Genomic DNA, 24,420 nt, shown 5'->3' on the forward strand with positions numbered 1-24,420 from the left:
CTGTACAAATAGGCTAAAGAGGCCCTCTGTGTCGCAAATTTAATTTATATAAATTACTAATTATTCAGTTGCTTTGAAACATATCATTTGAACTTCATAACATAAATATATACTAACCATGTTTAGGCTTAATACCAAGGGTATTTTCATGAGCCTTATGTTTCAAAATCAGCTGTTCCAGGTAATAGAATGTCTTCCTGTTGTTGGCTCTCTGTCGCACTTGCACTAAGGCACGCCAGTAGTCTTGAGCTTCAGACCTGTGGCAAGCATCACACATCTGATGCTGTATACTGAACTCCACAATGAAGGTTTGTTGAAGTACTGCTCCTCCCATCACTTCTCCTTGTACTGTCAATTTAACCTGGAAAATAAAGTGTTTTAGTAAATTTATAACTGGGTAGGAACTCATTAAAACTAATAAAGGCCTATGAAGAATAAGTTCCCATTTCTCAAGAACTTATTGCTATTCTACTTCCTCTCATTATTTTTATTCATGTGTGTTTATAAACAGGTTTTTAGTTAGATAAAGAGAAGGATTACATAATGCAAGCAGCCTGTTTTAGTTCATCTGCCAGGTATAGTCCTATTTTGAATGATTTATTTTTAGTTATCAATTTGTCTGTTGTGCTATCATTGTTTTGAGGAAGGGAGGGCCAAAACAAAATATCTTAGTCATGATGTATTCATGTTTCTTTACCTTAATTCTCTTGGAATGTGGTTCTGTCCAAGCAAAGCCAGCGTCAACCAGTTTGACACGGTTCAGGCCTTTTAATCGCTTGAGGCACAGAGCAAGCAGTTCCCGAGACTCTAATGCTGCTACTACCCATTCTGCTGGAGGCTGCAAATATCTGTAATAGTAAGGAATAATTATAGAAAACATGACATGAAAAAAATAGAAAAGTTGTATCAAATATGCAGAATTGATTGCACAATACTAAGCAAGTGCTCAGTTTATACTAAGCAAAAAAGTTTTTTTTAAGTTAACTACAGCTACGTAATAGAAACCAAATTCTACAGCCTTGGAGGTTGGAGGTTGCCTCAGAGAAGGTATTATTAAATCATATTTACCTCTCACATCCTCTACAAAAGAACAGAGTGCCTTGTTTGGGTATACCATCTGAGATGTCAACATTTGCTCGTAAACAAGCAACACACATGTTTGACGGATTGGGTTCTATGGGCACAGCACACTGGCAGCATAATCTGGAAGAAGGATATTCAAATTTATGAAATCATGAAATCATAAAGCATGTCTGCAGATTGTATGCTAGCATTAGTATTTAAAAAGGGTACAAAGTAATACTGATAGAAATGTATTTATTTTCCCATAATGAGAAACAGGTAAGTACAACCACTTTAACCTTAAAAATCAACTTACATTCTAGCGCCCGCCTGGGCGTAGTTTCCGATTCAGGAGAAATATACTCCATTATGAGTATGTGTTTATGAAGTATTTATTGTCTTAAATGTATTATATCAGATTCGACCAACACTTCGATTCAAGTCGAACACGCTGTTCGTAGTACTCAACTTCCACATTACAATATTATCAATCACATTGCTTTGCTTGCTGTCAAATGCTGTCATTCTAGTTGACTTTGACAAGTTATTGACAACTTGAGAGATTGTCTTACAACAGAAAAAATACAATAAAATTTAATGTAAAATCACTATTTCCATATTAAAGTTCAATTTCTTCAGTCCTATTACTATATTATGGTTTCTAAGATATGTATTAGAAAATTACCTTGTAAACACTTAAAAACACATATTAGGAAATCGGGACAACCCAAACCAAATAAAATAATTCCCAATTTTTTGATATAGTATTTGTGAATTTCTACCTCGCACAAACTAAGTAATATTGTATTATTATTTATAGTTTAGTTTTTATAATTTTTTAAATCAAATAAATTAAACTTATCGAGAATAAAAGGCAAATATTATACTCTGTACATCCGGATACGGCAATGTCGTAATCACTCGTACTGATATCCGAACGTCGAATTGTTACGTAAAGAATCCGAGCCGAACCTCTTTCGTGACCTCTCCGACCATCTACTGTGCATTTACTCGAGCGATTCTCCAAAACGAAAATGTTCTCTACCGTCTGCAGGGCCGGCCGTTTGGCCACAAGGACGGTAGTAAATAATACCTCCGACAAAGCACCCTTAGTCGCAGCCCCCTTAGTGAACAAACGTGATTATGCGGCTAAAGCTGCGGCAGGCAAGGGACAAGGTAAGGTGGTCGCCGTTATTGGTGCCGTAGTGGATGTACAATTCGAAGACAACCTTCCACCCATCCTAAATGCCCTGGAGGTACAGAACCGTCAGCCCCGGCTTGTGCTGGAGGTGGCGCAGCACTTGGGAGAGAACACGTCCGCACCATCGCCATGGACGGTACTGAGGGTCTGGTCCGCGGCCAGCCCGTACTCGACTGCGGCTCGCCCATCCGTATCCCCGTGGGCGCAGAGACCCTCGGCCGCATCATCAACGTGATCGGTGAGCCCATCGACGAGCGCGGTCCCATCCCGACCGACAAGACCGCCGCCATCCACGCCGAGGCGCCCGAGTTCGTGGACATGTCTGTCCAACAGGAGATCCTGGTCACTGGCATCAAGGTCGTGGACCTCCTCGCTCCCTACGCCAAGGGAGGTAAGATCGGTCTGTTCGGCGGTGCCGGAGTCGGTAAGACCGTACTTATCATGGAACTGATCAACAACGTCGCCAAGGCTCACGGTGGTTACTCCGTGTTCGCGGGTGTAGGAGAGCGTACCCGTGAAGGAAACGACTTGTACCAGGAAATGATTGAGTCTGGTGTCATCTCCCTGAAGGACAAGACCTCGAAGGTATCTCTTGTGTACGGTCAGATGAACGAGCCCCCCGGCGCGCGTGCCCGTGTCGCCCTGACCGGTCTGACTGTGGCTGAGTACTTCCGTGACCAGGAAGGACAAGACGTACTGCTGTTCATTGACAACATTTTCCGTTTCACTCAAGCTGGTTCTGAGGTATCTGCTCTGCTGGGTCGTATCCCCTCAGCTGTAGGTTACCAACCCACTCTGGCCACTGACATGGGTACCATGCAGGAGCGTATCACCACCACAAGAAGGGTTCCATCACCTCAGTACAGGCTATCTACGTGCCTGCTGATGACTTGACTGACCCTGCCCCGGCCACCACTTTCGCTCACTTGGACGCCACCACTGTGCTGTCCCGTGCAATTGCTGAGTTGGGTATCTACCCCGCTGTGGACCCTCTTGACTCCACCTCCCGTATCATGGACCCCAACATCATTGGAGCTGAGCACTACAATGTTGCCCGTGGTGTGCAGAAGATCCTCCAGGACTACAAGTCTCTGCAGGACATCATTGCTATCCTGGGTATGGATGAATTGTCTGAGGAAGACAAGCTGACTGTGGCTCGTGCCCGTAAGATCCAGAGGTTCCTGTCACAGCCCTTCCAGGCAGGGACTGAAAGGGGTTACGGTATAAGGTTACGCTACCGGTATAAAATAAGTGTACCTTAAAAAAATAAAAGTTAGGGTATACCGCTATTTAACCTTTATGCGATATCGGTACCGAAAAATATAGCGTTGACAGTTGCGGGACGTGGGCGAGGGGTGCGAGGCACCGAAAAGGGTGGTCAAGGCCAAGGCACGACCGTGCGCGCCGGCAACAATCCTGTTTTCTTCGTCTTTCCATCTTTTTCATACCTTTATTTAGTAACGGCTAAGTACTGCTAGCGAAATATACCTTTTTATATTGGCAGTGGCGTAGCGTGGGTGGGGCGGAGGGGGCGGCCCGCCCCGGGCGGCAGCCCGCGGGGGCGGCAAAATGTCGCCGTTGAAGCGGGTTGAGATCTGATCTATGATTCATTCATTTCATTACACAGTATAATTTTCCATTTTTATATAAAATTTTGCGCACAAAGGATTTTTTAAAATTTATTTAAAAGAAAAATTGCTAAATTACTGACAGAGCTCTTTATAAGGTTTGTTTGTTTACATACGAACGGCAACATCGCATCACGCCGCGCCGCCCGCCCGCCGCGCCGGCGAGGCAACGCGCGCGAACCGAGTTGATCTGAATCTGAAATCTTTTGTTTTACGAGTCGGCCCGTGTCGATGCCTCTCTTTCGCACTCATTGAATTAGTACTACGCATTCATTTGTAGGTACTTTGTTTGTTTTAGTGCATCGTGAAGTGCCATTACGCAATCACGCATTACTCGTATGTTTGTTTTGCGAGAGTTTTGGATACGGAACGAAAGTCGTTTTGATTGTGTTTCGATCTTTTAAATACTATTGAATCTTCTAAAACTAAACATTTAGATCTTTACCCAATCTTTGAATTAGTTTTTGAAAATGAAAAGAGTCAAAGAAAGCGGTGCGGAATTCCGCAAAAAAAGGGCTAAGAAAGCAGCAGATGCGAAAAAGTCTCAAGGTGCATTACTGAAATATTTCAGTTCTAGTTCTGGTTCGAAAGCCACGTTAACGTCTTCGGTGGCATCCTGCAGCAGTGGAAGTGATTCCAGTGTAAGTAGATATATGATTCCTCCATCTAGAATCGTGTGTGGCCTAGAATTACTCCAGTTATTTAGACATTTTATTGGCTGGGTCGCTCGCAATAAATTGCAAGGTTCTTTATCTAAAGTAAAAAATCAAAATGTGTATGTATGTGCGTTTGTTTTTAGTTGTCAGCTCTATAGCCTAAGCCGCTAAACAAAATAAGATGAAATTTTGTATTGGGAATGTTTTGTAAATGTCTAGGAATATTTTCTTTGTTTTTTGATCACTTGATTATTTATGGTAGGTAACATAATTTTTCATTTAGCCGCGCCGTCACCAAAACCACTTTTGTTTTGTGATAGTTAAAATACTTATTTGAAATTCTAACGTGTCTTCTAGCCAATATTCATGGGAATACATAACTTATTTTACAGGCACAAGAAGAAGACGTGCCTGGCGTCGCAGTTGGAAGTAGTTCTGGTCCCACCACAGAGCAGGGTCAAGACGAAGTCGACTCACCAGATGTGCCTCAAGCATCTAGTCATAAGCCTGCAGAAAAAGTGAATGTTGCCAAAGAAGACATAATTGAAATCGTGCCTTCTGCTCCTGCCGAAGTCAAAGATGTGAATCTCGACGATGTAGGTTGCTGGCCTTCTCCTATGACCGACGAAGTCAGAACGCTTCTAGTACGTCGCGGGTCTGACTCAGTACAGCACATCGATTCCAAATTTGCCGATGTTGTTCGCTCAGGGACTTCAACGAAAGGCGGTACCCGAAAACTAACCAAAGAGTGGTTCTACAAACCATTATCTAATGGCGAAAAGGTTCTCCGAACATGGCTGGTGTACTCGCCTCTGAAGCAGTCTTTGTATTGTTTTTCTTGCAAGCTGTTTGGCAATTCCGGCTCGAACTTCGCATCTGAAGAAGGATTCAACAAATGGTGGAAGCTAAATCCAAGAATCGGAGACCATGAAAATAACCTGGGCCATGAACAGAGTTTCTTGAAATGGAAGGAGTTGGAAGTTTGCCTGAACTGTAAAGCAACCATCGATCAGAAAACAACAAGAAGTTTTCGAAAGTGAGGAGAAGAAATGGAGGGATGTATTGTACAGGTTGCTGAATATTATCCAGTTCTTAGCCAAACAGAATCTGGCCTTCAGAGGACATCGAGAAGACATTCGAGGAGATGATAGTGGCAATCGCGGGAACTTTCTAGAGTTAGTGCACCTCCTAGCTGAATACGATCCTCTTCTAATGGAACACCTGACAAAGATAAAGCTGGGAGCAAGAGTGTCAGTTTCATATCTGTCTCCAGAAACCCAGAATGAATTTATAAATTTACTGGGACAGCAAGTTCGATCCACCATCATCCGTCGTATTCAAAAAGCTAAATATTATTGCGTAATCTTCGACAGTACACCAGACATCTCCCACAATGACCAAATGAGCCAAGTTCTGCGATACGTACATATCGAAGGAGAAAAAGTCGCTGTGGTAGAATCTTTCATTGACTTCTTCCAACCAAAAGGAAAAAATGCAGAAGATCTCAGCAACGATATAATCGCGAAGATAACATCAGACGGACTGGACATACAGAATCTGAGAGGACAGGCTTATGACAATGCTGCCACAATGTCAGGGATCCACAATGGAGTTCAAGCCCGGATTAAAGCACTAAATCCGAAAGCTCTATTCGTTGCATGCACAAACCACTCACTAAACTTGGCTGGGGTACACACTGCTTCTGAATCAGTGAATTCGGTGACGTTTTTTGGAATTCTAGAGAAGCTATTTGCCTTCTTTTCTGCATCAACTGTTAGATGGAACGCTTTGGTTGCCGTCACAGGTCAAGCAGTGAAACGAGTCACTGAAACGCGTTGGAGCGCTAGACATGTAGCTGTCAAGATGCTTAAAAATAAGTTTGAGGGAGTTCTTGAGGTACTGGAACAATTAACAGATTCATCTCAAACTTCCGAAACAAGATCGGGAGCCAGTCTTCTCCTGACAGCCATGCAGTCATTTAACTTCCTAACTTTTCTTGGCTTTTGGGCTGCAGTGCTACCTGAAGTAGATGACGCACAGATTTACCTGCAGCAACGAGGACTAAGTGTGGATAAGTGTGCTCAGAAACTCTGCGCTTTGAAAACCCTCTTAGTGGAAAGTAGAGACCGTTTAGTGCAAGAAGCAATTGACTTTGCTAAGACTCTTTGCGAAAAACTCGGAATCGAACTCAAAACGAGAAGAATTCGCAGGAAAAAACGCATGCATGGCGATGAATCTTCTGCAGATGCAGCTTTGTCTCACGAGCAGGAAATCCGTCGAGAGGTGTTCGCATCATTGGACAAGATCATTCAAGAAATGACGACTCGATTCCAGCAAATTCAAGAAATATCGGACAAGTTCGGATTTTTTGATGCCAGCAAAACTTTTGGACAGCAAGTTCGAGTGTGATCTTTCCCATGTATTAGAAGACATCGACAAGGACGAGTTTCAGATGGAGCGGAAGCGTCTCCAGCAATTTATTGCCTGTTCTGAATCAGAGGAAGATATAAGTGGTAAAGGACCACTGGAGCTCCTCCAGTTCATTCAAAAACTGAATCTCGGAATTTCGGTTCCAAATATAGTCATCTTGATTCGTATATATTTGACTTTGGCGATTAGTGTGGCAAGCTGTGAGAGAAGTTTTTCGAAGTTGAAGCTAATAAAAAATTACCTCAGATCTACTATGAGCTCCGCTAGATTATCAAACTTGGCTATATTGTCGATTGAACAAGAATTGGCTGCTAATATTGATTTTGACAAAGTTATTTCTGACTTCGCTGCTCATAAGGCTCGTAGAATCCGCTTGTAAAACCGCTCATCCAATTTTTTCTTCAATAAAAAGTATCTCATTGCCTGTGCAATTTAATTTTAATTAAGCACCTATAGAATGGGGGCGGCAAAGTGGGTCTCCCGCCCCAGGCGCCAAAATGGCACGCTACGCCACTGTATATTGGTACCCAAAAATTAAGGTACCGAAATAAAATTAGGTATCCAAATATAGCGGTAACAATTTTTTTACGGTATGACGTCATACCGTTATTTAAACATACCGTAATTTTCGGGTTATTCAGTCCCTGCTTCCAGGTTGCTGAGGTGTTCACTGGACACGCTGGCAAGCTGGTGCCCCTTGAGGAGACTATCAAGGGCTTCTCTAAGATCCTGCAGGGCGAGTATGATCACCTACCTGAAGTAGCTTTCTACATGGTCGGACCCATTGAAGAGGTTGTTGCCAAGGCAGACACCCTTGCCAAGTCGTAAATGCACTTAGTTTTAAATACTTCCACTCCCATCTTACATAAGTTATTGCTTATGTCTGTAATAAATTATGAAATCAAGAAGGCAGATATTGTAGATAAACATTCTGTACCAGTGATGAGAATAAATGTTTAAATTATATTTGTGTGGTTTAATTTTGCTATGTTACATAATCATTTAGTTCCATCCTATAAAATAAAAGTTATATAATGGATATCCTGGAGAATAGATTTATTTATGTTTATCCACCCGCATTGACGCCATAACAGATTATGAAAAATGGCAAATTTGTAGTGTAAAGCTGCTCAGAACGTAACTAAACTTGTAATTAGAATACATAAAAAAAACGAGAAAGTAAAAGACAGTATTTTATCCCCTTTATTTTGTACCTGTTTTTCGTTCAATACCTACTTAAAACTTAAGTATTTTTGGAAAGTGACTCCAAAAAATCTCAATCTCGGAATTTGCGAGACGTTGTTATTGATATTATATTTTTCTGGGAAGCCTATAAAACACGACAATTGTATTAGTTGCAGTCGAATACTTTAATGGAGGTCCAGACGAAGTGATCCAGTGCCACTGGAAGGATATGGATCGTAAGGGCTTCTCAGATTGACATGAACATAAAGATTACCACTTAAAATGTTTTTTGCTAAGCAGGGATCGAACCCGCAACGTTGTGCGTTGGCTAACCGTACTGACAATGTGCACATTTGTTTTTATGTTTTCGCCAATTTTGTCTCCCTTATATAGGTCTGCTTCTATCATCCGAGAATGGCATCGTAAGAACGAGAATAGCCGTCATAATGTCAGCGCTGAAACGCTTCTGTCTAGTGCGTACTGCGTACGGCGCGAAGTCGGTGAGTTACTCGTTGAGTTTTGTTCCCTCTACATGTCACATGGACAGTTCTATGTGCGATATTTTAATGTTTTTCACTTCTTGGAGAAGAAATAGAAAACAGTAAATAAATAAATCAAATCAATGCTATGTAACAATACAGGTCACAACTTGTCGCGAATCATCTCTGCAGAGCTGTTTCGCCGCGATCGACGTTGATTGCGGCGGAATAATGCTGATCGCGGTCGAGCAGCGCTGAACGCTCTCTATAGCATTAACAGAAACAAGTTGAATAGAGCTGAATAAGTGACCAATGCCTTATCCCTGGATTGTGGTTTCAGCAGCATGATTAATAGGATTCTTAAACTGTTTGTTTGTATTTCTTGCAAATGATTTGCATTAAAATTTTGAGGAGAAAAGGCAAGGAAGGAAAACGTTAAATTACGAAAATTATAAATAAATAAAAATCCAAATTTGAGGCTTATAAAATCAGTATTTATTTAAGTTCTTATCGCTTTCCTCCAACTCTGGGGGCAGACTTTTGACTGACTTTAGCGGCCTTAGCTTTAGGAGCGGTCTTGGCTTTAGGTGCTGGGGCTGCGGCCTTCTTGGCGGCCTTTGTGGACTTCTTTTGTTCCTTTGCAGCTCTAAAAACAAATTCATAATTAGTAAGTTATTGTGTTTTTTACATTAATTCAAGGAAATATTTTATTAAATGCATTAATAATTTAAATTTAATTTTCTAATACTGGTGCTATCTTTAACTTTGCATATTTATGTTTAAATTTAATCTATTGGTTTTTTAATAGGAATAAGTCAGTATTAAGAAGATATTTAATTATAAGTTAACCATTTGTAAAACTAAAAAATAATTCAAATGAATTAAGGATGATACTAACTTGATTGCCTGTTCTCTCTGAGCTTTGCGCACTTCGGGCTTCATGTTACGTTTAGCCATGATGTCACTGAGTGAAGCACCAACAATAGCACGCTGGAACTTCTGGGTCCTCCTTGTGCGCTTCTTGGCTTGCTCCTCCTCTTGACCCTTCTTGAACTTGCGCCTGAAAAATCATGGATATTTGATTAAGGTACATTTAGGTTACTTAAAAGGAAATTGTCTGCTCTTAATTTACAGGATTTAATTACTCTTTCAGAAAAGTATTTGGGTAGTATGTAAATGGTACAAAACACAGACATAACCTAACTTCAACCAAACTTTATCGACTAACCTAACACTGTCGAGCGAAAACTGTTGCCTTTTATTACGTGGTTATAATACAGGCTGAAAACTTACCTGTACAGCACAGTCCATGTCACCTTACGAGGATTCCTCCTCATCAGATGTGCGGCCTCACATTTTGAGTTCAGGAATGTGAAGGACTGTAATAACAATAAATGCTTTTAATCATCGTACATGAAAACAGTATGTTAATAGAAAAGTTCTACAGATGAATTAGTTGGCATTAGTATTGTGTTTACGTGAAAAATCATGTGATAAATACATACTTAATGTACTACTGACAAATTGTTTGGCCGGTCCCCATTTGTATTTTATAAATTAAATCATTCCTCACCTGGTCAGAGCAGGAATAACAATAAGGATTTAAGACAGATATTTGTGATCAAAACAATGGAAACTAACCTTGCCGTCCACCTTAACCATGGTTTTACCATGGCCAGGATAGATCTTGTAACCACTGTACGCGCACAGTCCGATCCTGAAAATCAATCACACACGATAAGAAAACATCACAACACTGCTATATAATATCACATATTAAACAAAATGATGTTAGATTGTTTAGATTTCTTAAAATTTAATAAAGAATTCAGAAAAACGTACTTCATTTTGACTTGTCGAAACGAAAAGGAGAATCACATAGACTAAAAAGGTATAGCCATAGAGAATAAAATTTAAAAAGGCAAAATGACGTTTGTTAAGAACTGTCTTACATTCTCCACTAACTTACTGATGTCGTTTTACACTTTATTAGAATATTTTAGGAATTTAATTTATGAATACACAATTGAGAATAATACGATAAAACACATATTGGCCTACTCCTAACTCCTACTCATTTTAAAACAAAGAAAACGAAATACTAAAACATTTGTACAGATTTTAATAATGTTCTAATCAACTTTATATATAAAAACAAAAAAAATCGATAAACGATTACCTGTTTTAATCGTAAAAAAGTAGGTACAGACATTTGATTTTTAATTAAACAAATTTACTGAGAAAATAAATAAATGAAAATAAATAATTTGGAAGTTTTTGTAAAGTCTTTGCCCAGCATATTTATGAAGATCTGTGATTGTTTAAAACTATTATCTAACCTACAAATTTAATAAAACCGATAACCGACTCTTAGTACGGAACAAAAGTAACCAAAAATTGTATTTATAAACCTAATTTTTAAAACTATTTAACAAAATGATTTGTTCCGATTTTTTAGAATTTCAGGTAGATATTTCGGGTTTTTAACATGACTACTAAATGACCTATTTATTACTCCTAGCTTGATTTAATTTTTGTAAACTTTGTGTTATTTTTTAGGATGTCTTGAGAAAGATGCGTGTTCTAGATGATAAGATTGTGTATGCGCTTAACACGTCCTTACCTACAGAATCGTTTTCAAGTAAGATCAATGCTCAATCTGCGTGCCAAGAACTACATTCACAGATCCAAAAAGGACATTCAGAAAGAGAGACTGTCATCAAAAATTGCATTGTATCCACTGCCGAGACAGTCAAGAAACTAAAAGCCGCTAAAGACGAAAAGCCTGATGATTTCGATATTATGAAAAATTTGAAAGCTGAACAAAAAAAGGTAAATGATCTGATCCGATGCTTCTTGTATGAAGTACTTAGCAGAAATTTAACAAAAACTAATTTATTTATTCTATTTCAGTTAAGACTCTTGCAAACGGAACTCAGTGTTGAAGAAGTTATTCAAGAAAAAACTACGAAACTGTTCACTGAGAAATGCAGAAGTCATTACAAGCCTGATAATTTATGAAGACTGATGAATTTTGTTATGGAATTGATAGTGTATATACATATAAATAGAATTTAGAGACTGTTGAATTTCTTTTAATTTTTGTATTTTTTGATTTCCTGGTTTAGCTGTAACCCCAAAATGCCATACTTTCTTACCTTTAAAATTCTAACAAGAAAGTGGGTTTATCTGTATTGTTTATTAATATTTTAAGCTTTTTATGATAACGATAAGATAAAATCATTTGTGTTCAGACAAGATTATAAATCAAGTTCCATTAGGTGGTGCTATATAGTTATCAAACTGATTTAAATGTATAACATTTTTGCTTGCATAGTCATCAGAAATATATTATTGAAATTGTAACTTGATAGTGTTTTTCTGAACCTTGATAGCCTTTTGAGACCTTTTTTTTTTACAAAAGAAATTTTTTAATCAGTATTTTCAATACCTTAGTCATTGCATACACATCAAGTTATTTAGATAAGGAAACCCTTAAGAAAAGTAGCATTTATTTAATTCAAAAGCTTTATTTTACTATTTACAGGTAAATTATTATTGGTTTATTTATCTGCTTAACAATAATAGGCACATACTACAAATCTTTTTTTTAGAAAAATAAATAATAACATGTTTATAAGTTTATTTAAATTGACATAAAACAATATATGATCAAGAAAGTACTACTGACTACTCAAAATATTTGTGTTATATTTGTTACAAAGCTTACATTAATTGTTTTACTTTGAAGCTGAGCCAGCAGCTTGTTTTTCCTTGTATTCCTCTTCATATTTCTTATGCCAGTCTAAGTTCATTTGGTGGACAGATTCCCCCCTCTTTGCCGCAGATTTTCCAACCATTATGGCTCCAAAACTAGCAAGAGCTGTCATTAGCATGAGGACATTCGAAAGTTTAATTCTGGCCTGACTACGAGACCTGTCTATGACTTCAGCACTGGAATAAAAACGTTTGTCAATAAAAGTTCAATTGAACATCACTAAATAAGGTGTAAAACTCTGACATAGCAAACATATTATTCTCATTACTTTGTCTTACTTGAGGATACATCTTGCTGTGTATGAGTCAGTTAGGGATAATAAATATTTCAATGTAGTGATCTTACATAGCAAGAAGAATTGATTCAAGGTCATGTAGGACATCAAATTTTATGACTGATTTACTGTCTGATATAGTTGTGCAAATTGTTACTTATTATGAATTAATATTCTGATGTAAAAACAACACCTTCTTTTGATAAGGCTATTACATAAATAAAATAAAGGTGAAGATTAACGTACGAAACATATTGAGGGATCTCATCTTTGGTCTTGTACTTTTTGGTCCACACTAAAATAAACTTCTGGAATTCAGTAGGTTTATATCTCGGGGACATATTCATTGGTCCTGATGAGGATCCAGCTGAGCCAGATGAACTCGGAGGCGGGGTACAATAATTCCTCCTCACAGAACATAAGCAGGTTCGTAGGCGCAATGCAAATATTTTATCCATTTTTTTCGTTGCTTCGTTTCGTAAATAATATAACAGTGTTTATTTTGGTCGGTTGATCCTCAAAAGATATTCACTTCACTTTCTACTGGTTATAAGTTAACTTTTGACAGTTTTGCTATTTTGACAGATTCGCACTCCGCACTGTCAGTCACGGTCATATGGTCAGTGTTGCTAAGCTATACTCGCTGAGTGCAAAATTAGTGCCGACAGCAGTGCTGGTAGCGGGTGCAAAGTATTTTCCGTAAATGAACTACGCCTTTTAGGTGTACGAGATTCATCATTTACGTCACATTAAAATTTTATTACACTTATGTTGATGATAAAATTTTTGGCATATTTTATTTGTTTGGGTTTAGAAACTATTTTCGTCAATAGAAAATATCGTAGAGGTCAATCACAAAAAAATGTGCATCTTTCTTCAGTAATCACAATATAGGTAACTAAGAATCGCATCATTCCTCTTTATTATGATGAAACTTTAATTGAGGAAAAAGCGATGACCCAATTATTTACTGACCTATTGTTTTCAACCTGATAAAGATGGAAATCACACAGTTCTTTAAATAGATCAAGAAAACAAGTGGGTATTTAAATCGAGCAAGAATGAAACACGGTGCTGAGATTGATTCAATTCAATTTATTTTTAGCCAATGTTGAACGAGTGCGTCATGTCTTGAGACTGCCGGCAAGCGGGTGGTTAGTTATAGATAAATATCAGATGATTTTTTTAATAAGTAATATTAAACTTTATTGAGATAATTTCAAAACATAACTTGATTCATAACATCACAAATTATGAGACAAATAAGACGATAATATATAGAGGCCAATAAAAGTCTTTGGGTTATCTTCATCTATCTATATTTTCATTAATTCAATCTTAACTACTGACATAAACATTCATTGCATAAACCAGTATTCTCAGCATGTATTTCTAATACAACACACTTTGTAAAAATAAAATTCATAATTCAAAAAAATATAAATCAAGATCCAACTGAGACTGTGGTATGCACATTATATGTAAGACAATAACTTAAGTAATACCAATTTTGCGATTATAATAAAGGTCGACCATATTTCATATTATTAAGAACCTTTCAGACGTTTTCCTCGATATCCTGTAAACATAAAAATGACGGTTAAAATTACATCATTTTTTTTTTATGGAAGGTTTTGAAGGTAATACGCTAATAGAAAGCATATTTTTTACTAATGGGCAGTTTTTTTTCAAAAAAATGATTTTCTTCTTGATTTTATATTACATATTTTATGAAATCAATTCCATTTTGTAAAATATTCTGTCATCTTTTTATTCAATTAAATAACTTACAGTGGGGTCGCAGTCGGCGCAATGCCACGAGTATCCTCGTTTCTTGGGATTTTTGTTTAGCGGCGGCTCCAAGCACGTGAAGTGGTATCTCTTCGCGCATTCATCACACCTACAAAACATATCATGTAAACTATGAGCAGGTATCAAGTTCTGACATGTAAAAGAGTATTGGCCAGTAAGAGTCTTAAATATATTATTATCTATGTGACACTTCACAATAAATTATAATTTAACTAGCGGCCCGGTACGTGCTTCGCTACGTATAAAGTGAAATAAAATAAACAAATCGGAACATCAAATTCATTTATTTAATCAAAAAAATATTTTATTTAAAATCGAAATCAATTGCTAGCTATTTACAACACACTTAATCCAAAACATTTGGATAAACAATATTTTTTGTTTTAAAAATAATACTTTTAATAATACTACTTTTTATAATAATATTTAATAAATAAACGGCTGGGGGTACCGACTCTGGAACAGGCAACATATAACTGGCCATGTGAAAAACAATGTTCCTCCAAATTCACACCACAAACGTGAAGTGTTTGACCTTGGGCCTTGTTGATGGACATCGCAAATGATAAACGCACAGGATATTGTAAACGTTTGAACTCAAAAGGCATATCAGTTGGAATCATAGGTATACGCGGTATCAAAACAACTTCTCCTTTTGATTTACCAGTTAAGATCGTAGCTTCAATCAAATTTGGCAATGACTTTTTCACTGCCAATCTGGTTCCGTTACACAGTTTTGGTGGATTAATATTTCGCAATAATATAATCGAAGAACCAACTTTCAGATTCAAGCAATGCGGTGGCATACCAGCCGGCTCCAATGAATTTAAAAATTCAATTGGATAATTCATTGCCTCATCTTGATTCATAACACTGTCAATTGATTTATATTTCGTGACTACGCCTGGCAGTTTCGCTTGAATTTGAAAATTAATTGCATTGACATGAATGTTTTTCGGTGCTAAAATGGCGCGTTCTGTCAACCAATCATGATTTCTGTAATTCTGAACAATATTCGGAAAAACACATTCAATCAATTCATCTATCGATTGCGCAATTGTACAAAAATTGTTCGGTACAGCGATCAATCCGTTGGTTCTGTCGATTTGTATTTTGCCGTCACCAATTTCTAACAATTGTTTTGAGAACTCATGGGCAGCTGGATCATTTTGTAGGTGAACACGCATATTAATGTTTAGTGTCAATTTTTGTAGATATCTCCAAAGAACTGATAACTTCAAGCAGGCATTTATTTCATCAGCAGGAGTTGATCGAGGAATGACAGGCAATGTTTGACGAAAATCCCCTGAAAGTAATATCAAAGCACCACCAAAAAGCTGTTGATTACCACGTAAATCTTGCATTGTTCGATTGAATGCTTCTAGTGATTTTTTATTCGCCATTGTACACTCATCCCATAAAATAATTGACGTTAATCGCAGAACTTTTGCCATAGCAGAATTTCTCGATATATTGCAAGTTGGAGTTTCAATCACCTGTACATTCAATGGCAATTTTAATGCAGAGTGTGCGGTCCGACCACCTTCTAACTGGCTGGTGGCATTTTTCCCGTATGCACATATGTTTTCGCTTAAAAATCGAAAAAAAAAATTAGAACAAAAAAAAAAACAAATTCCCAAGAAGCTGTCGCATATGATGCCATGTGAAATCATATACGGCAACTTAGAAAAGTATACATAAATTCAGGACTCACCGTTTGTATGAATGCACTGCAAATGCAATTATGTGAAAAGAAATTTATCGCTGATAATATGATTTAATCAAACCACGTCCAAAATGAATTGACGGCATGAATGACATAACAACGTGCTTGTCCTGTCAACAAAACTTCAAAAAAGTTTCTGTGAAAAAAGTTTCTATTGAATTCATTTATTACAAAAAATGTGACAAATGAGGAACCGCTCGACCGATTTTGTGCAAACTTCACATAAACCATCTACTAAATATGCCGACCAAATCCTAAGCATTTGGTTTGGATAGGTGAGCCCGTTCTTGAGTTATGGAATTACAACGAAAAGTGGCATTGATTTTTATATATATAGATTCTTCAAGTGGCTACTACTTTTTAACAAATAAATTCTTAATCAGAATAAAACGTATTTTTTTTCCACATTTCAATAATATGCCTTTGGTGGTTGAATGATTATAGTAACCACAAGATAATGTAGGATTATCATGTGCTTACCGTACGAGGTTGGTGTAGTCTCCAGGCTGCATGCACACATCACAGTGTGTAAGGGGAGTGGCCGCAACCGCCGCGCCGCCGCTGCCGACGCCCGAACCGGCGCGACGTGAACGATCACCGCGATTTCTCTGTTCACGTAAGTAGCATTTATATTCGCTGTTTTTTATTTTTATATATAAAGACGTAAATAGTAAAATAAGACGCATGGATGCGTGAGTATTTAGTGGAGTTATGAATCCTCCATACGCCAAATATAAAAAATTACCTTCGGTTTAGGTTCGGGAAGATCAGCCGGTAAGTCCTCCACAATTTTATGCTTGCGTAATAAAGTTACACAGGAAAGGTTATGATCAAATCAAATAAATAACATTGTTGTTTTAAAGTCATATTTTTAATGATAATACTATACTTACATTAGCTGAATCATTTGTTTCTGGTGTAGAAGCTGCCTCGGTTTCAGCAACTGGTTGGGCCTGCTTAGCTGCTTCAAGTTCTGCGTGCTGAAACATGGAATATAAATAAGTATAAGCATTCATTAAACAAAGGTCTAAGTTTTTCAGAGAATTTATGAGAGCGCTTAATACCTTCGACAGTTTCTTCATAACAGCCGGCGGGGGACCGTCATTGCTGTCTGTGGGTACGTAGAACATCTGCGTATCCAAAGAACCATCTGGTTTTGGAATAGGCTTGATCTGTAACAGACAAATACCTTGAGTACCTAGGTTGATATTGTAAGTATTTAAAGGGAGACAACTTAGTTTTTTGCTGTTACCTTGATCGTAATTCTAGGATGCGGAGGGTCTGGATTTTCCACATCTTGCGTCTTCTTCTTTCTCTTATGTTTGTGAGACTTCGACGGCGATCTCAACAAATCTGGTGAATATCGAGATCGGTGCTTCTCTTTCCTTCGTTTTCTATTAGCCTTATACGTCGCTATATCTGACGACAGATTCGCTAGTGTACTCTCTATAGAACTCTCGATGGTTTTGCTGTCTCGCTCTTTCCCCTCAACAAGCAGAGATGAGAATGAAAGGTTCTGTGGAACGAAGCTGTCCTCTCGTTTGCTGGAAACGACATTAGTCGAGGCGTTCGAGTTTTCGTTGTGAGAATCATTGGGACTGTCAGCGACGATGGGGGTGATTGACATTAATGGGGTATTTGTAAGAGTCGGTGATGTAAAACTGCGTTTATGAATCTTCTTCGAAGGAGAGTCGCCCTCTCCCGCCGATGCAGATGCATGATCTCTTTGTTTAGATTTCTTTATTTTCTTTTCTTTCCTCAACTTTACTTCAGAACCTTCGTTTTCGCTACTGAACTCGAATGGTTTTATCGTAACTTTGATCGGGGATATACTTTCAGGCGTAGCCAGCTTTGATTTGTCCAGTTTAAACTTTTCGGAGCCTGGTTTTGTCGGCGAGGTGGGGCTGGGCGGCTCGGTGATGATAGCTCCGTCCTTGCTGTAACGGATGCGGGATCGTCGCGGTACTTTTTTTTCCAGCATTTCGGGCTCTGAGTCTGACGTTTTATCGCACTCGGAGCATTGCCTAAAGAAGATTTATGTAGTTTAATAAAGAGTCCAGGTGAAAAAAAAATAAAAAAAAACTTGCTAGGGATAGACAACGTAGTAAGCTCGGTAGTAGTAAGTTAAGTTATGGATAAATTTGTACTGGAGTTTTGGTAATATCTTATCTGACTTTATAGTTAAACGGCGTTAAGTCAATGGGCCGTGCGAAAGCACTCGTACAGAGCTAGCAGTGGTGAATGAGCAAGTGTGCATGTCGTACCAGCCGTAGAGCTTGGACTTCTTGGGCGGGCGCTGCAGCGGCGGCTTGAGGCAGTGCAGGTGGTAGTGCTGGCGACACGTGTCGCACGCCGCCATCAGGTGCCGCTCCGAGCTGCGCGCGCACATGGCGCACTCGCGCCCCGCCAGCCCGCCGCCCGCTGCGGACCACACATGTCCGATTAGAATTATCATAACTCGGACACACCTCAGTCAAATAAAAAGATACAAATGCTGCTGGTATGATTGAAATATTAGCAAAACAACGAGTGAAGCCAGAAAATTAATTTTTATTCCAGTTCTTTCTAAAAAAAATTTAAAGCTTTTATGTAAAACTGAAATCCTGTGTTAACTTAAATCATTTGATCTACATAGATGAACATTACGAAACTTAATCGCTACGTTCTAAAAATCTGCTTAGACTAGAAGTTATGACTTGATAAATAATTCAAAGCAGTATGATACTTACCTTCCAACGAGGTTGATAAAACTTTTCCTTGGCGAGCGTCCGGGTTGTCGCTAAGAGGAAAACCAACGCCCATCTTAAGTGCAGCAGCGGTGGGCACAGACATTGACCTGCTGGCCGACCCTCGATACAGTACGTCATGTATTACATATGGTTGGGTTTATTTCTTGATAAGTGTCACTCAGCAAGAAATAAACGTTAGATTAAGAGTTGTGTGATTTAATCTGTATGTTATTCGATGAAATTGCATTATATTTGTTTTCATTATATGCATATTCGCCACATTAAAAAAATAACTAGTCTCTTAATGTTAAACCAAGAAGAATATTACTACGTGAAATAATAATACATATTCATATGTTACAAAACCTCTACAATACATACGCCTCTTTCTGCTCTTGGACATGCTAAAACAGACTTAACTAGGATAAATTGTATAGTCATCAAACTTATTATTAGGTCCACAGTTTGAATGTTTTAATCTAGCTATACTAAAACTTAATAAATGTTTTTTTTTTATGCTAAAGTGTATGTATAATGTGAGTAGCAATGTGTATGGCGCGTACACTAACCGTTTCTGTAGTTGTTGTGGCGTAACCTTGGGCGTGGATCGAGTGTACTCGGGTATAATCAGAGGCTTGTCTTCTAAAATGGCAGGAGCCACTTTCTTAGGGCACATCGCGATGATCACGTCGTATATCTTTTGAAGAGCTTGACGCGTTGATGTTAATGCTGCAAGGGCGTCCGTGTTTTCTTTGGATGCCTAGATAAAAAGAAAGAATTTTGTAATAAGATACATTGCAAAATGATTTTTTTTACAGATTCGTATTTCTTCTTTGGAGTTTCTGAAGCAGGACACCGAGTGGACACAGTGATAGCGAGACACCGCTATGCGCAATATAGCGTGCCATCTCGCCAACCCGCTCCCACAATGGCGTCAATCCTATTTTACGACTAGTCTTCACTTACTGACCCATTAATATGAAATAAAAACCCAATACTATGGAATTTCAGAAATTAAAAACTTAATTATCTTCTACCTCATCGTAATCCAGCCTCAGCTTATCATCTTCGGACAAGAGCTTTTCATTTTCCTTGGTGAGTCGTTCTAAAGACTGTCGCAAGGATGACACCCTGGTGTTTCTCTCTAAGTAGTAACCAACAAACTCGACGGAGAAAGCGGGAGGTACGTGCCAGCGGCGAGACACGTCTTTTAATGCTGCCATCTATTGGAGAAAAAACAAATAAACACTGGTTAAGTTTGGTTGGGTTAGAAGCAGATAGCGGGATGACGATGCTTGATTCTAGGGAGAAAAAGGGCAAGAAAGATTTTGTCCTTCATGGTTTTATTTAATTTATTCTTGATATTAGATTTGTTCAAGGCAGTAAATTAGAAATCAGCAGCAGGCGAAAATTCTTACATCATTTGGTATTTAATAAAGACATTAAAGTAGATGTTTAGAATTGAGTGACTATTCAAGTTCAAGCCTATGTCTGCAGTACCTCTAAAACTAGTTTCATTATTACGAATTGTCTTCTTACCTGAGCATCTTGGAACTCCAGGGCATGTGTATCGATGCCCATACACTCCGCTTTCCGTTGAAACTTTCTCATCGCAGACGCGCTGCTGTATAACATGCGAGCCATTTTCTGTGTCGGCACTATTTTAAAGACAAATACAATATTTTATATCAGTAAGCAAGTTTGTCTGAAGTAAATTCGTAAGTATTTTTAAACAAGAATTATTCTTACCCCATGGAGGATTTCGGTTTTCTTTCTGTTGCAGATACTTTTTCCTGTACTTGACAAGTTTGCGCTGAATTCGTAATTTTTCATCTGTACTTAAATTGTTTTGTAGCTCAAGTCTCCTAGAACAAATACAAAGTTTAGTTAAGTTGTAAAAGAGTTTCCCAATAAATAATTTCCCAAATAAAATGGAAGTGTATACCTTTTATCTGTTCTAAGCTGCAGAGCAAGCCAATTCCTCTTGCGTTTTTTGACTAGTGTTTTATCGGAATGCAGCTTGCAGTGTGCGTAGAATGGATCAGCCTGTTCAGCTTCTTCAGAATGGGCTTCGGCTAACAAACCAGCTCGTTGACCACTGTTAGAATAGAAGATGTTTGTTGAATACTGGAGAATACTATAAATATTAGCTTAGCTCTGTTTAGCACTGTCTTTGTCTAAGTCGAATTCATAGTATACAGTGGCGCTACGATGGTGACATGGAAAAAGGTCTTGCAGAATGGTGATCTTGAATGGTGATCATTATTGTCACCATTGTAGCGCTACGCTGTATGTTTCCAAGTAGTGAGTGTAGTGTTGTGACGGGGCCTGCGCTCACCAGGTGACATGGAAGAAGGTCTTGCAGAGGCCGGCGTCGCAGCCGACGCAGACGCCGGTGCGCGCCAGCGTGGCGTCCTCGCACAGCGCGCACGAGCGCAGCCCCCAGCGGGAGTACGCCATCTCGAACAGCGTCACGCCCGACAGCCGCTCCACCTGACACCAGACAGTAAAATGCGTAAAATGTACGTACCTATATGTTATACAAGCAACTCTTGCTTGGTATAAATTAGTGCCATATAAATTCACTACAGAATCTACAGATTACACCTCATGCAAGTTAACATTGAGACGCGAGGCATTAGCAATTCAGGGCATTAGCGCTAACACAATAAACGATCCACTATCTCAAAACGCAATTTTGATCGTTTATGCTAAGATCACAATATTCTGTAGATTTAAAACATTCGACACATGATTGGTAATAAAATAATAAACCCATAAAATAACAGCAAAAATAATTCAATTTATATAACTACTAATAATTTCGCTGATCATACCACACATAACAAAAAGGGAACACTACACATAATTAAGATAGATTGTGAAGAAACATTTTACTAGACACACAAGATGTGAAAGTCAAATTTTCATCTGCTATCAACATTGAATGATATTGTAAGATTATTACCTCCGAAAATGCAACGCCAGGCACATATAGAGCACATACTAAATGTACCCAAGCACCAACTTCTGTTTCCTTGAAAATGCCACCTAAAACAAAAGACTTTTATTAAACCACTGTACATCTTATCATTATTTTTAGAAATTCAATAATCATTTAACACAATACCTTTATTTGGACAAAGCTCACAGTTGGGGTCAGTAACCCCAGCTTTGCAAGCCTCACAGAACCATGGCTCCGTGGAAGCAGAACTCACTGTGCTGGACTCACTGGTTGTGTCTGAGACACCATAGCAACCTAAAAAGGTAAAAAAATTATTAGATAAGTGAATAAAAATCTTGTACATCATAAGTATTATTTTTGTAATAACATACCTTCATGCACTGTAACTCCGCACCCATCACATTCAACTATCTCATTAAAATCATCACTTCTTGATCCAAGACATCCAGCACAAATTAAGATATTTGCCAATTCCACTGGAAACTGAAAGAAAAAATGTATCAACTTTAAACACTTTTTATATCTTTACATTTTAAAATAGCATGCAATATACACACTACAAAATGGGCTAAATAGGACTGGCAGGCTAAATATAAATGGATCTTGTAATAGTTAAAAAAAAAAGAAATACATTGGGATGACTCTCAGCTGTTTAAAATTAATTTAAAAAAGCAACACATGCCACAAGAGCATAGGAAGTATTGCTTTTGCAGAAAGAAAAAAGAACTAGTCTAAATATTCACCCGCTAGAAACCAAAAAAGCAGCTAAAATATTTTAAAATAAAACAATTTATTGCATTTTTAACTGAGTTCTTTGATTGGTATTATAGAAGTTAATTAATTGAATTTGATTCTTAAAAACCATACCTTAAATTCCTTTTGGTTGGTTTTGTCCAAAACATTAATAGGTTTGTCTTCACCAATTTTGTTGGTTGTATTTTTAAATTCATCTTCAATGTCAGATCCTGATTCTTCTGATGTTTCAGTCCGAGCAGCTTCTATTAGAAACAAAATAAATATTTGTAAAAGAGGTATTATTACTGTGAATTTGTTTAAGATGCAGTAGCACAAGCTTTAATTTTTTTATAAATTATTGGAATGTTTAGATACAAGCTTATGGTATAAGATGTTATGGTAAAAGAGAACAAATCATTCTAATACATATCACAGTATTAGCATACAAGATGATAAGTTTTATTACACCATTCACAAATTAATCTATTATAACAAAAGTTGATGCAGAGATATGAGCGAGTCTAGAACTGAATGAAAACATCCTAGTCCTTGCAGATAGGCTCAGGTAATAACATAAACAATTATCCCTATGCAATATTTATATATAGTTCATATAAGATTCTGAATCATAGGCCAACATAGCATAAACTGAATGCATGGTTGTGGTATGGCAGTTTGAACGCAGCATGTTCACATGATTTTGAAATAAGAATATTTACCTTATATTTAGTTTGCGATTATATGCAACGAATATATTTATCACTACTACATAAAAAAGAAGATTGTGTACAATTTCTATGTACATACTGTTTCATTAGCCATACTTATTAGATAGGTTTATGGGGAATTAATTGTGGCACAACACACATAGATTAACAGCTGTGTTTATAGAGTACTAACAACTAAAGATACGTACTTTTTTCTTCATCATCAGAGTTTATTGAATAATCATCACTCTCTTCAGGGTGGTCTTCTATTCGAAAATCCGAATCATCGGAACTCTCGCCTTCGCCAAGATCAAAATCCAGCAGTGATTGGGGTTCAACCGGCTTTACTTTACGTTTAGCCGGGCCCCGGGTGTCTGGAAAGATTTCTACTAAATTTGTTTGATAGCCTCACGATCTTTATTCTATTGACAAAGCATTTATTATGTTTTTATAAAAATACTTACGATTATTCATCTTAGATTTGTGTTATGGTTTCAAATTGATACACATCACAATAATTATTTTAATCACATCTACAACATCAAAAAGATTAAAATAAATTCTAATCCACTACATATTCTACGTAATGGCCAACATCAAGACACAAAAACATTTTTTTTATTGAATAGAGTAACATCTAGACGCCCAGTGTTACCATATTACAAAGTGTGTTGCCCTCCAAGCAAAAACGATTTTTCATAACGATTTTTTTAGAAAAAATCTCAGGAGCCGGTTTTTTTGGTATATTACACACAGTTGGCAATATTTGTCATATTTATCACGGGATGTCTGGTATACCTTTGAGAAATTTATATTATAGTTTGTTCTGTTTATGTTACATGCATTAAAAGAACAGAGAACGAAAGGGATCAAATATGGCCTATTGAAAAGCATTTCATTATATTAATTAATGAAAGTTTATTATTATATACCAAATAATAAACTTTGATCAACTGCGACATTCCTACATTCCGCTCAATTCTGCTATTTACAATGGCCGATGAATGAATTAAAATTGGCTTAAAATGACACTTTTCGCATTCTCTTAAGCAT

At 37.7% G+C, this 24,420-nt stretch overlaps 5 protein-coding genes and 1 pseudogene across 8 annotated transcripts; 2 read left to right on the top strand and 4 right to left on the bottom strand.

The window, feature by feature from the left end:
• Positions 1 to 86: 86 nt before the first annotated feature.
• Positions 87 to 1,383, bottom strand: LOC113500719 (60S ribosomal export protein NMD3-like). The gene is made up of 4 exons (XM_026881601.1): positions 1,379 to 1,383; positions 1,069 to 1,203; positions 698 to 848; positions 87 to 361 (listed from the first exon to the last, which is right to left on the bottom strand). The coding sequence occupies exons 2-4, from the start codon at positions 1,155 to 1,157 to the stop codon at positions 113 to 115; spliced, it is 489 nt and encodes a 162-aa protein (XP_026737402.1). The 5' UTR covers positions 1,158 to 1,203; positions 1,379 to 1,383; the 3' UTR covers positions 87 to 112.
• A 600-nt stretch (positions 1,384 to 1,983) lies between these two features.
• On the top strand, positions 1,984 to 7,943 carry LOC113500784 (annotated as a pseudogene).
• Positions 7,944 to 9,113: 1,170 nt separating this feature from the next.
• On the bottom strand, positions 9,114 to 10,573 carry LOC113500785 (60S ribosomal protein L24). The gene is made up of 5 exons (XM_026881685.1): positions 10,484 to 10,573; positions 10,283 to 10,358; positions 9,935 to 10,020; positions 9,540 to 9,701; positions 9,114 to 9,287 (listed from the first exon to the last, which is right to left on the bottom strand). The coding sequence occupies exons 1-5, from the start codon at positions 10,486 to 10,488 to the stop codon at positions 9,149 to 9,151; spliced, it is 468 nt and encodes a 155-aa protein (XP_026737486.1). The 5' UTR covers positions 10,489 to 10,573; the 3' UTR covers positions 9,114 to 9,148.
• A 414-nt stretch (positions 10,574 to 10,987) lies between these two features.
• On the top strand, positions 10,988 to 11,734 carry LOC113500788 (coiled-coil domain-containing protein 58-like). Its single transcript, XM_026881687.1, has 3 exons — positions 10,988 to 11,107; positions 11,201 to 11,473; positions 11,555 to 11,734. The coding sequence occupies exons 1-3, from the start codon at positions 11,078 to 11,080 to the stop codon at positions 11,660 to 11,662; spliced, it is 411 nt and encodes a 136-aa protein (XP_026737488.1). The 5' UTR covers positions 10,988 to 11,077; the 3' UTR covers positions 11,663 to 11,734.
• Positions 11,735 to 12,267: 533 nt separating this feature from the next.
• LOC113500787 (UPF0389 protein CG9231-like) lies at positions 12,268 to 13,303 on the bottom strand. Its single transcript, XM_026881686.1, has 2 exons — positions 12,940 to 13,303; positions 12,268 to 12,595 (listed from the first exon to the last, which is right to left on the bottom strand). Exons 1-2 carry the CDS (start codon positions 13,149 to 13,151, stop codon positions 12,382 to 12,384), a joined length of 426 nt encoding a protein of 141 aa, XP_026737487.1. The 5' UTR covers positions 13,152 to 13,303; the 3' UTR covers positions 12,268 to 12,381.
• A 692-nt stretch (positions 13,304 to 13,995) lies between these two features.
• On the bottom strand, positions 13,996 to 24,002 carry LOC113500783 (PHD finger protein 14). 4 transcript variants are annotated; one of them, XM_026881683.1, is made up of 20 exons: positions 23,832 to 24,002; positions 23,577 to 23,756; positions 22,793 to 22,923; positions 22,297 to 22,408; positions 22,091 to 22,219; positions 21,929 to 22,011; positions 21,299 to 21,453; positions 20,906 to 21,058; positions 20,710 to 20,822; positions 20,500 to 20,618; positions 19,998 to 20,183; positions 19,530 to 19,720; positions 18,961 to 19,067; positions 18,496 to 18,652; positions 17,484 to 18,255; positions 17,296 to 17,403; positions 17,125 to 17,211; positions 16,712 to 16,839; positions 14,485 to 14,593; positions 13,996 to 14,272 (listed from the first exon to the last, which is right to left on the bottom strand). In XM_026881683.1, exons 1-20 carry the CDS (start codon positions 23,839 to 23,841, stop codon positions 14,252 to 14,254), a joined length of 3,051 nt encoding a protein of 1,016 aa, XP_026737484.1. In that variant the 5' UTR covers positions 23,842 to 24,002; the 3' UTR covers positions 13,996 to 14,251. The 4 variants fall into 4 exon arrangements, with proteins under 4 accessions (XP_026737484.1, XP_026737483.1, XP_026737485.1 ...); XM_026881682.1 differs by having other exon boundaries at positions 20,710 to 20,825; positions 23,577 to 23,753; positions 23,832 to 24,001; XM_026881684.1 differs by having other exon boundaries at positions 18,961 to 19,010; positions 20,710 to 20,825; positions 23,832 to 24,001.
• Positions 24,003 to 24,420: the final 418 nt, after the last annotated feature.

Source organism: Trichoplusia ni, chromosome 14 (assembly GCF_003590095.1).
Source record: "Trichoplusia ni isolate ovarian cell line Hi5 chromosome 14, tn1, whole genome shotgun sequence".
NCBI classification, from domain to species: Eukaryota; Metazoa; Arthropoda; class Insecta; order Lepidoptera; family Noctuidae; genus Trichoplusia; species Trichoplusia ni.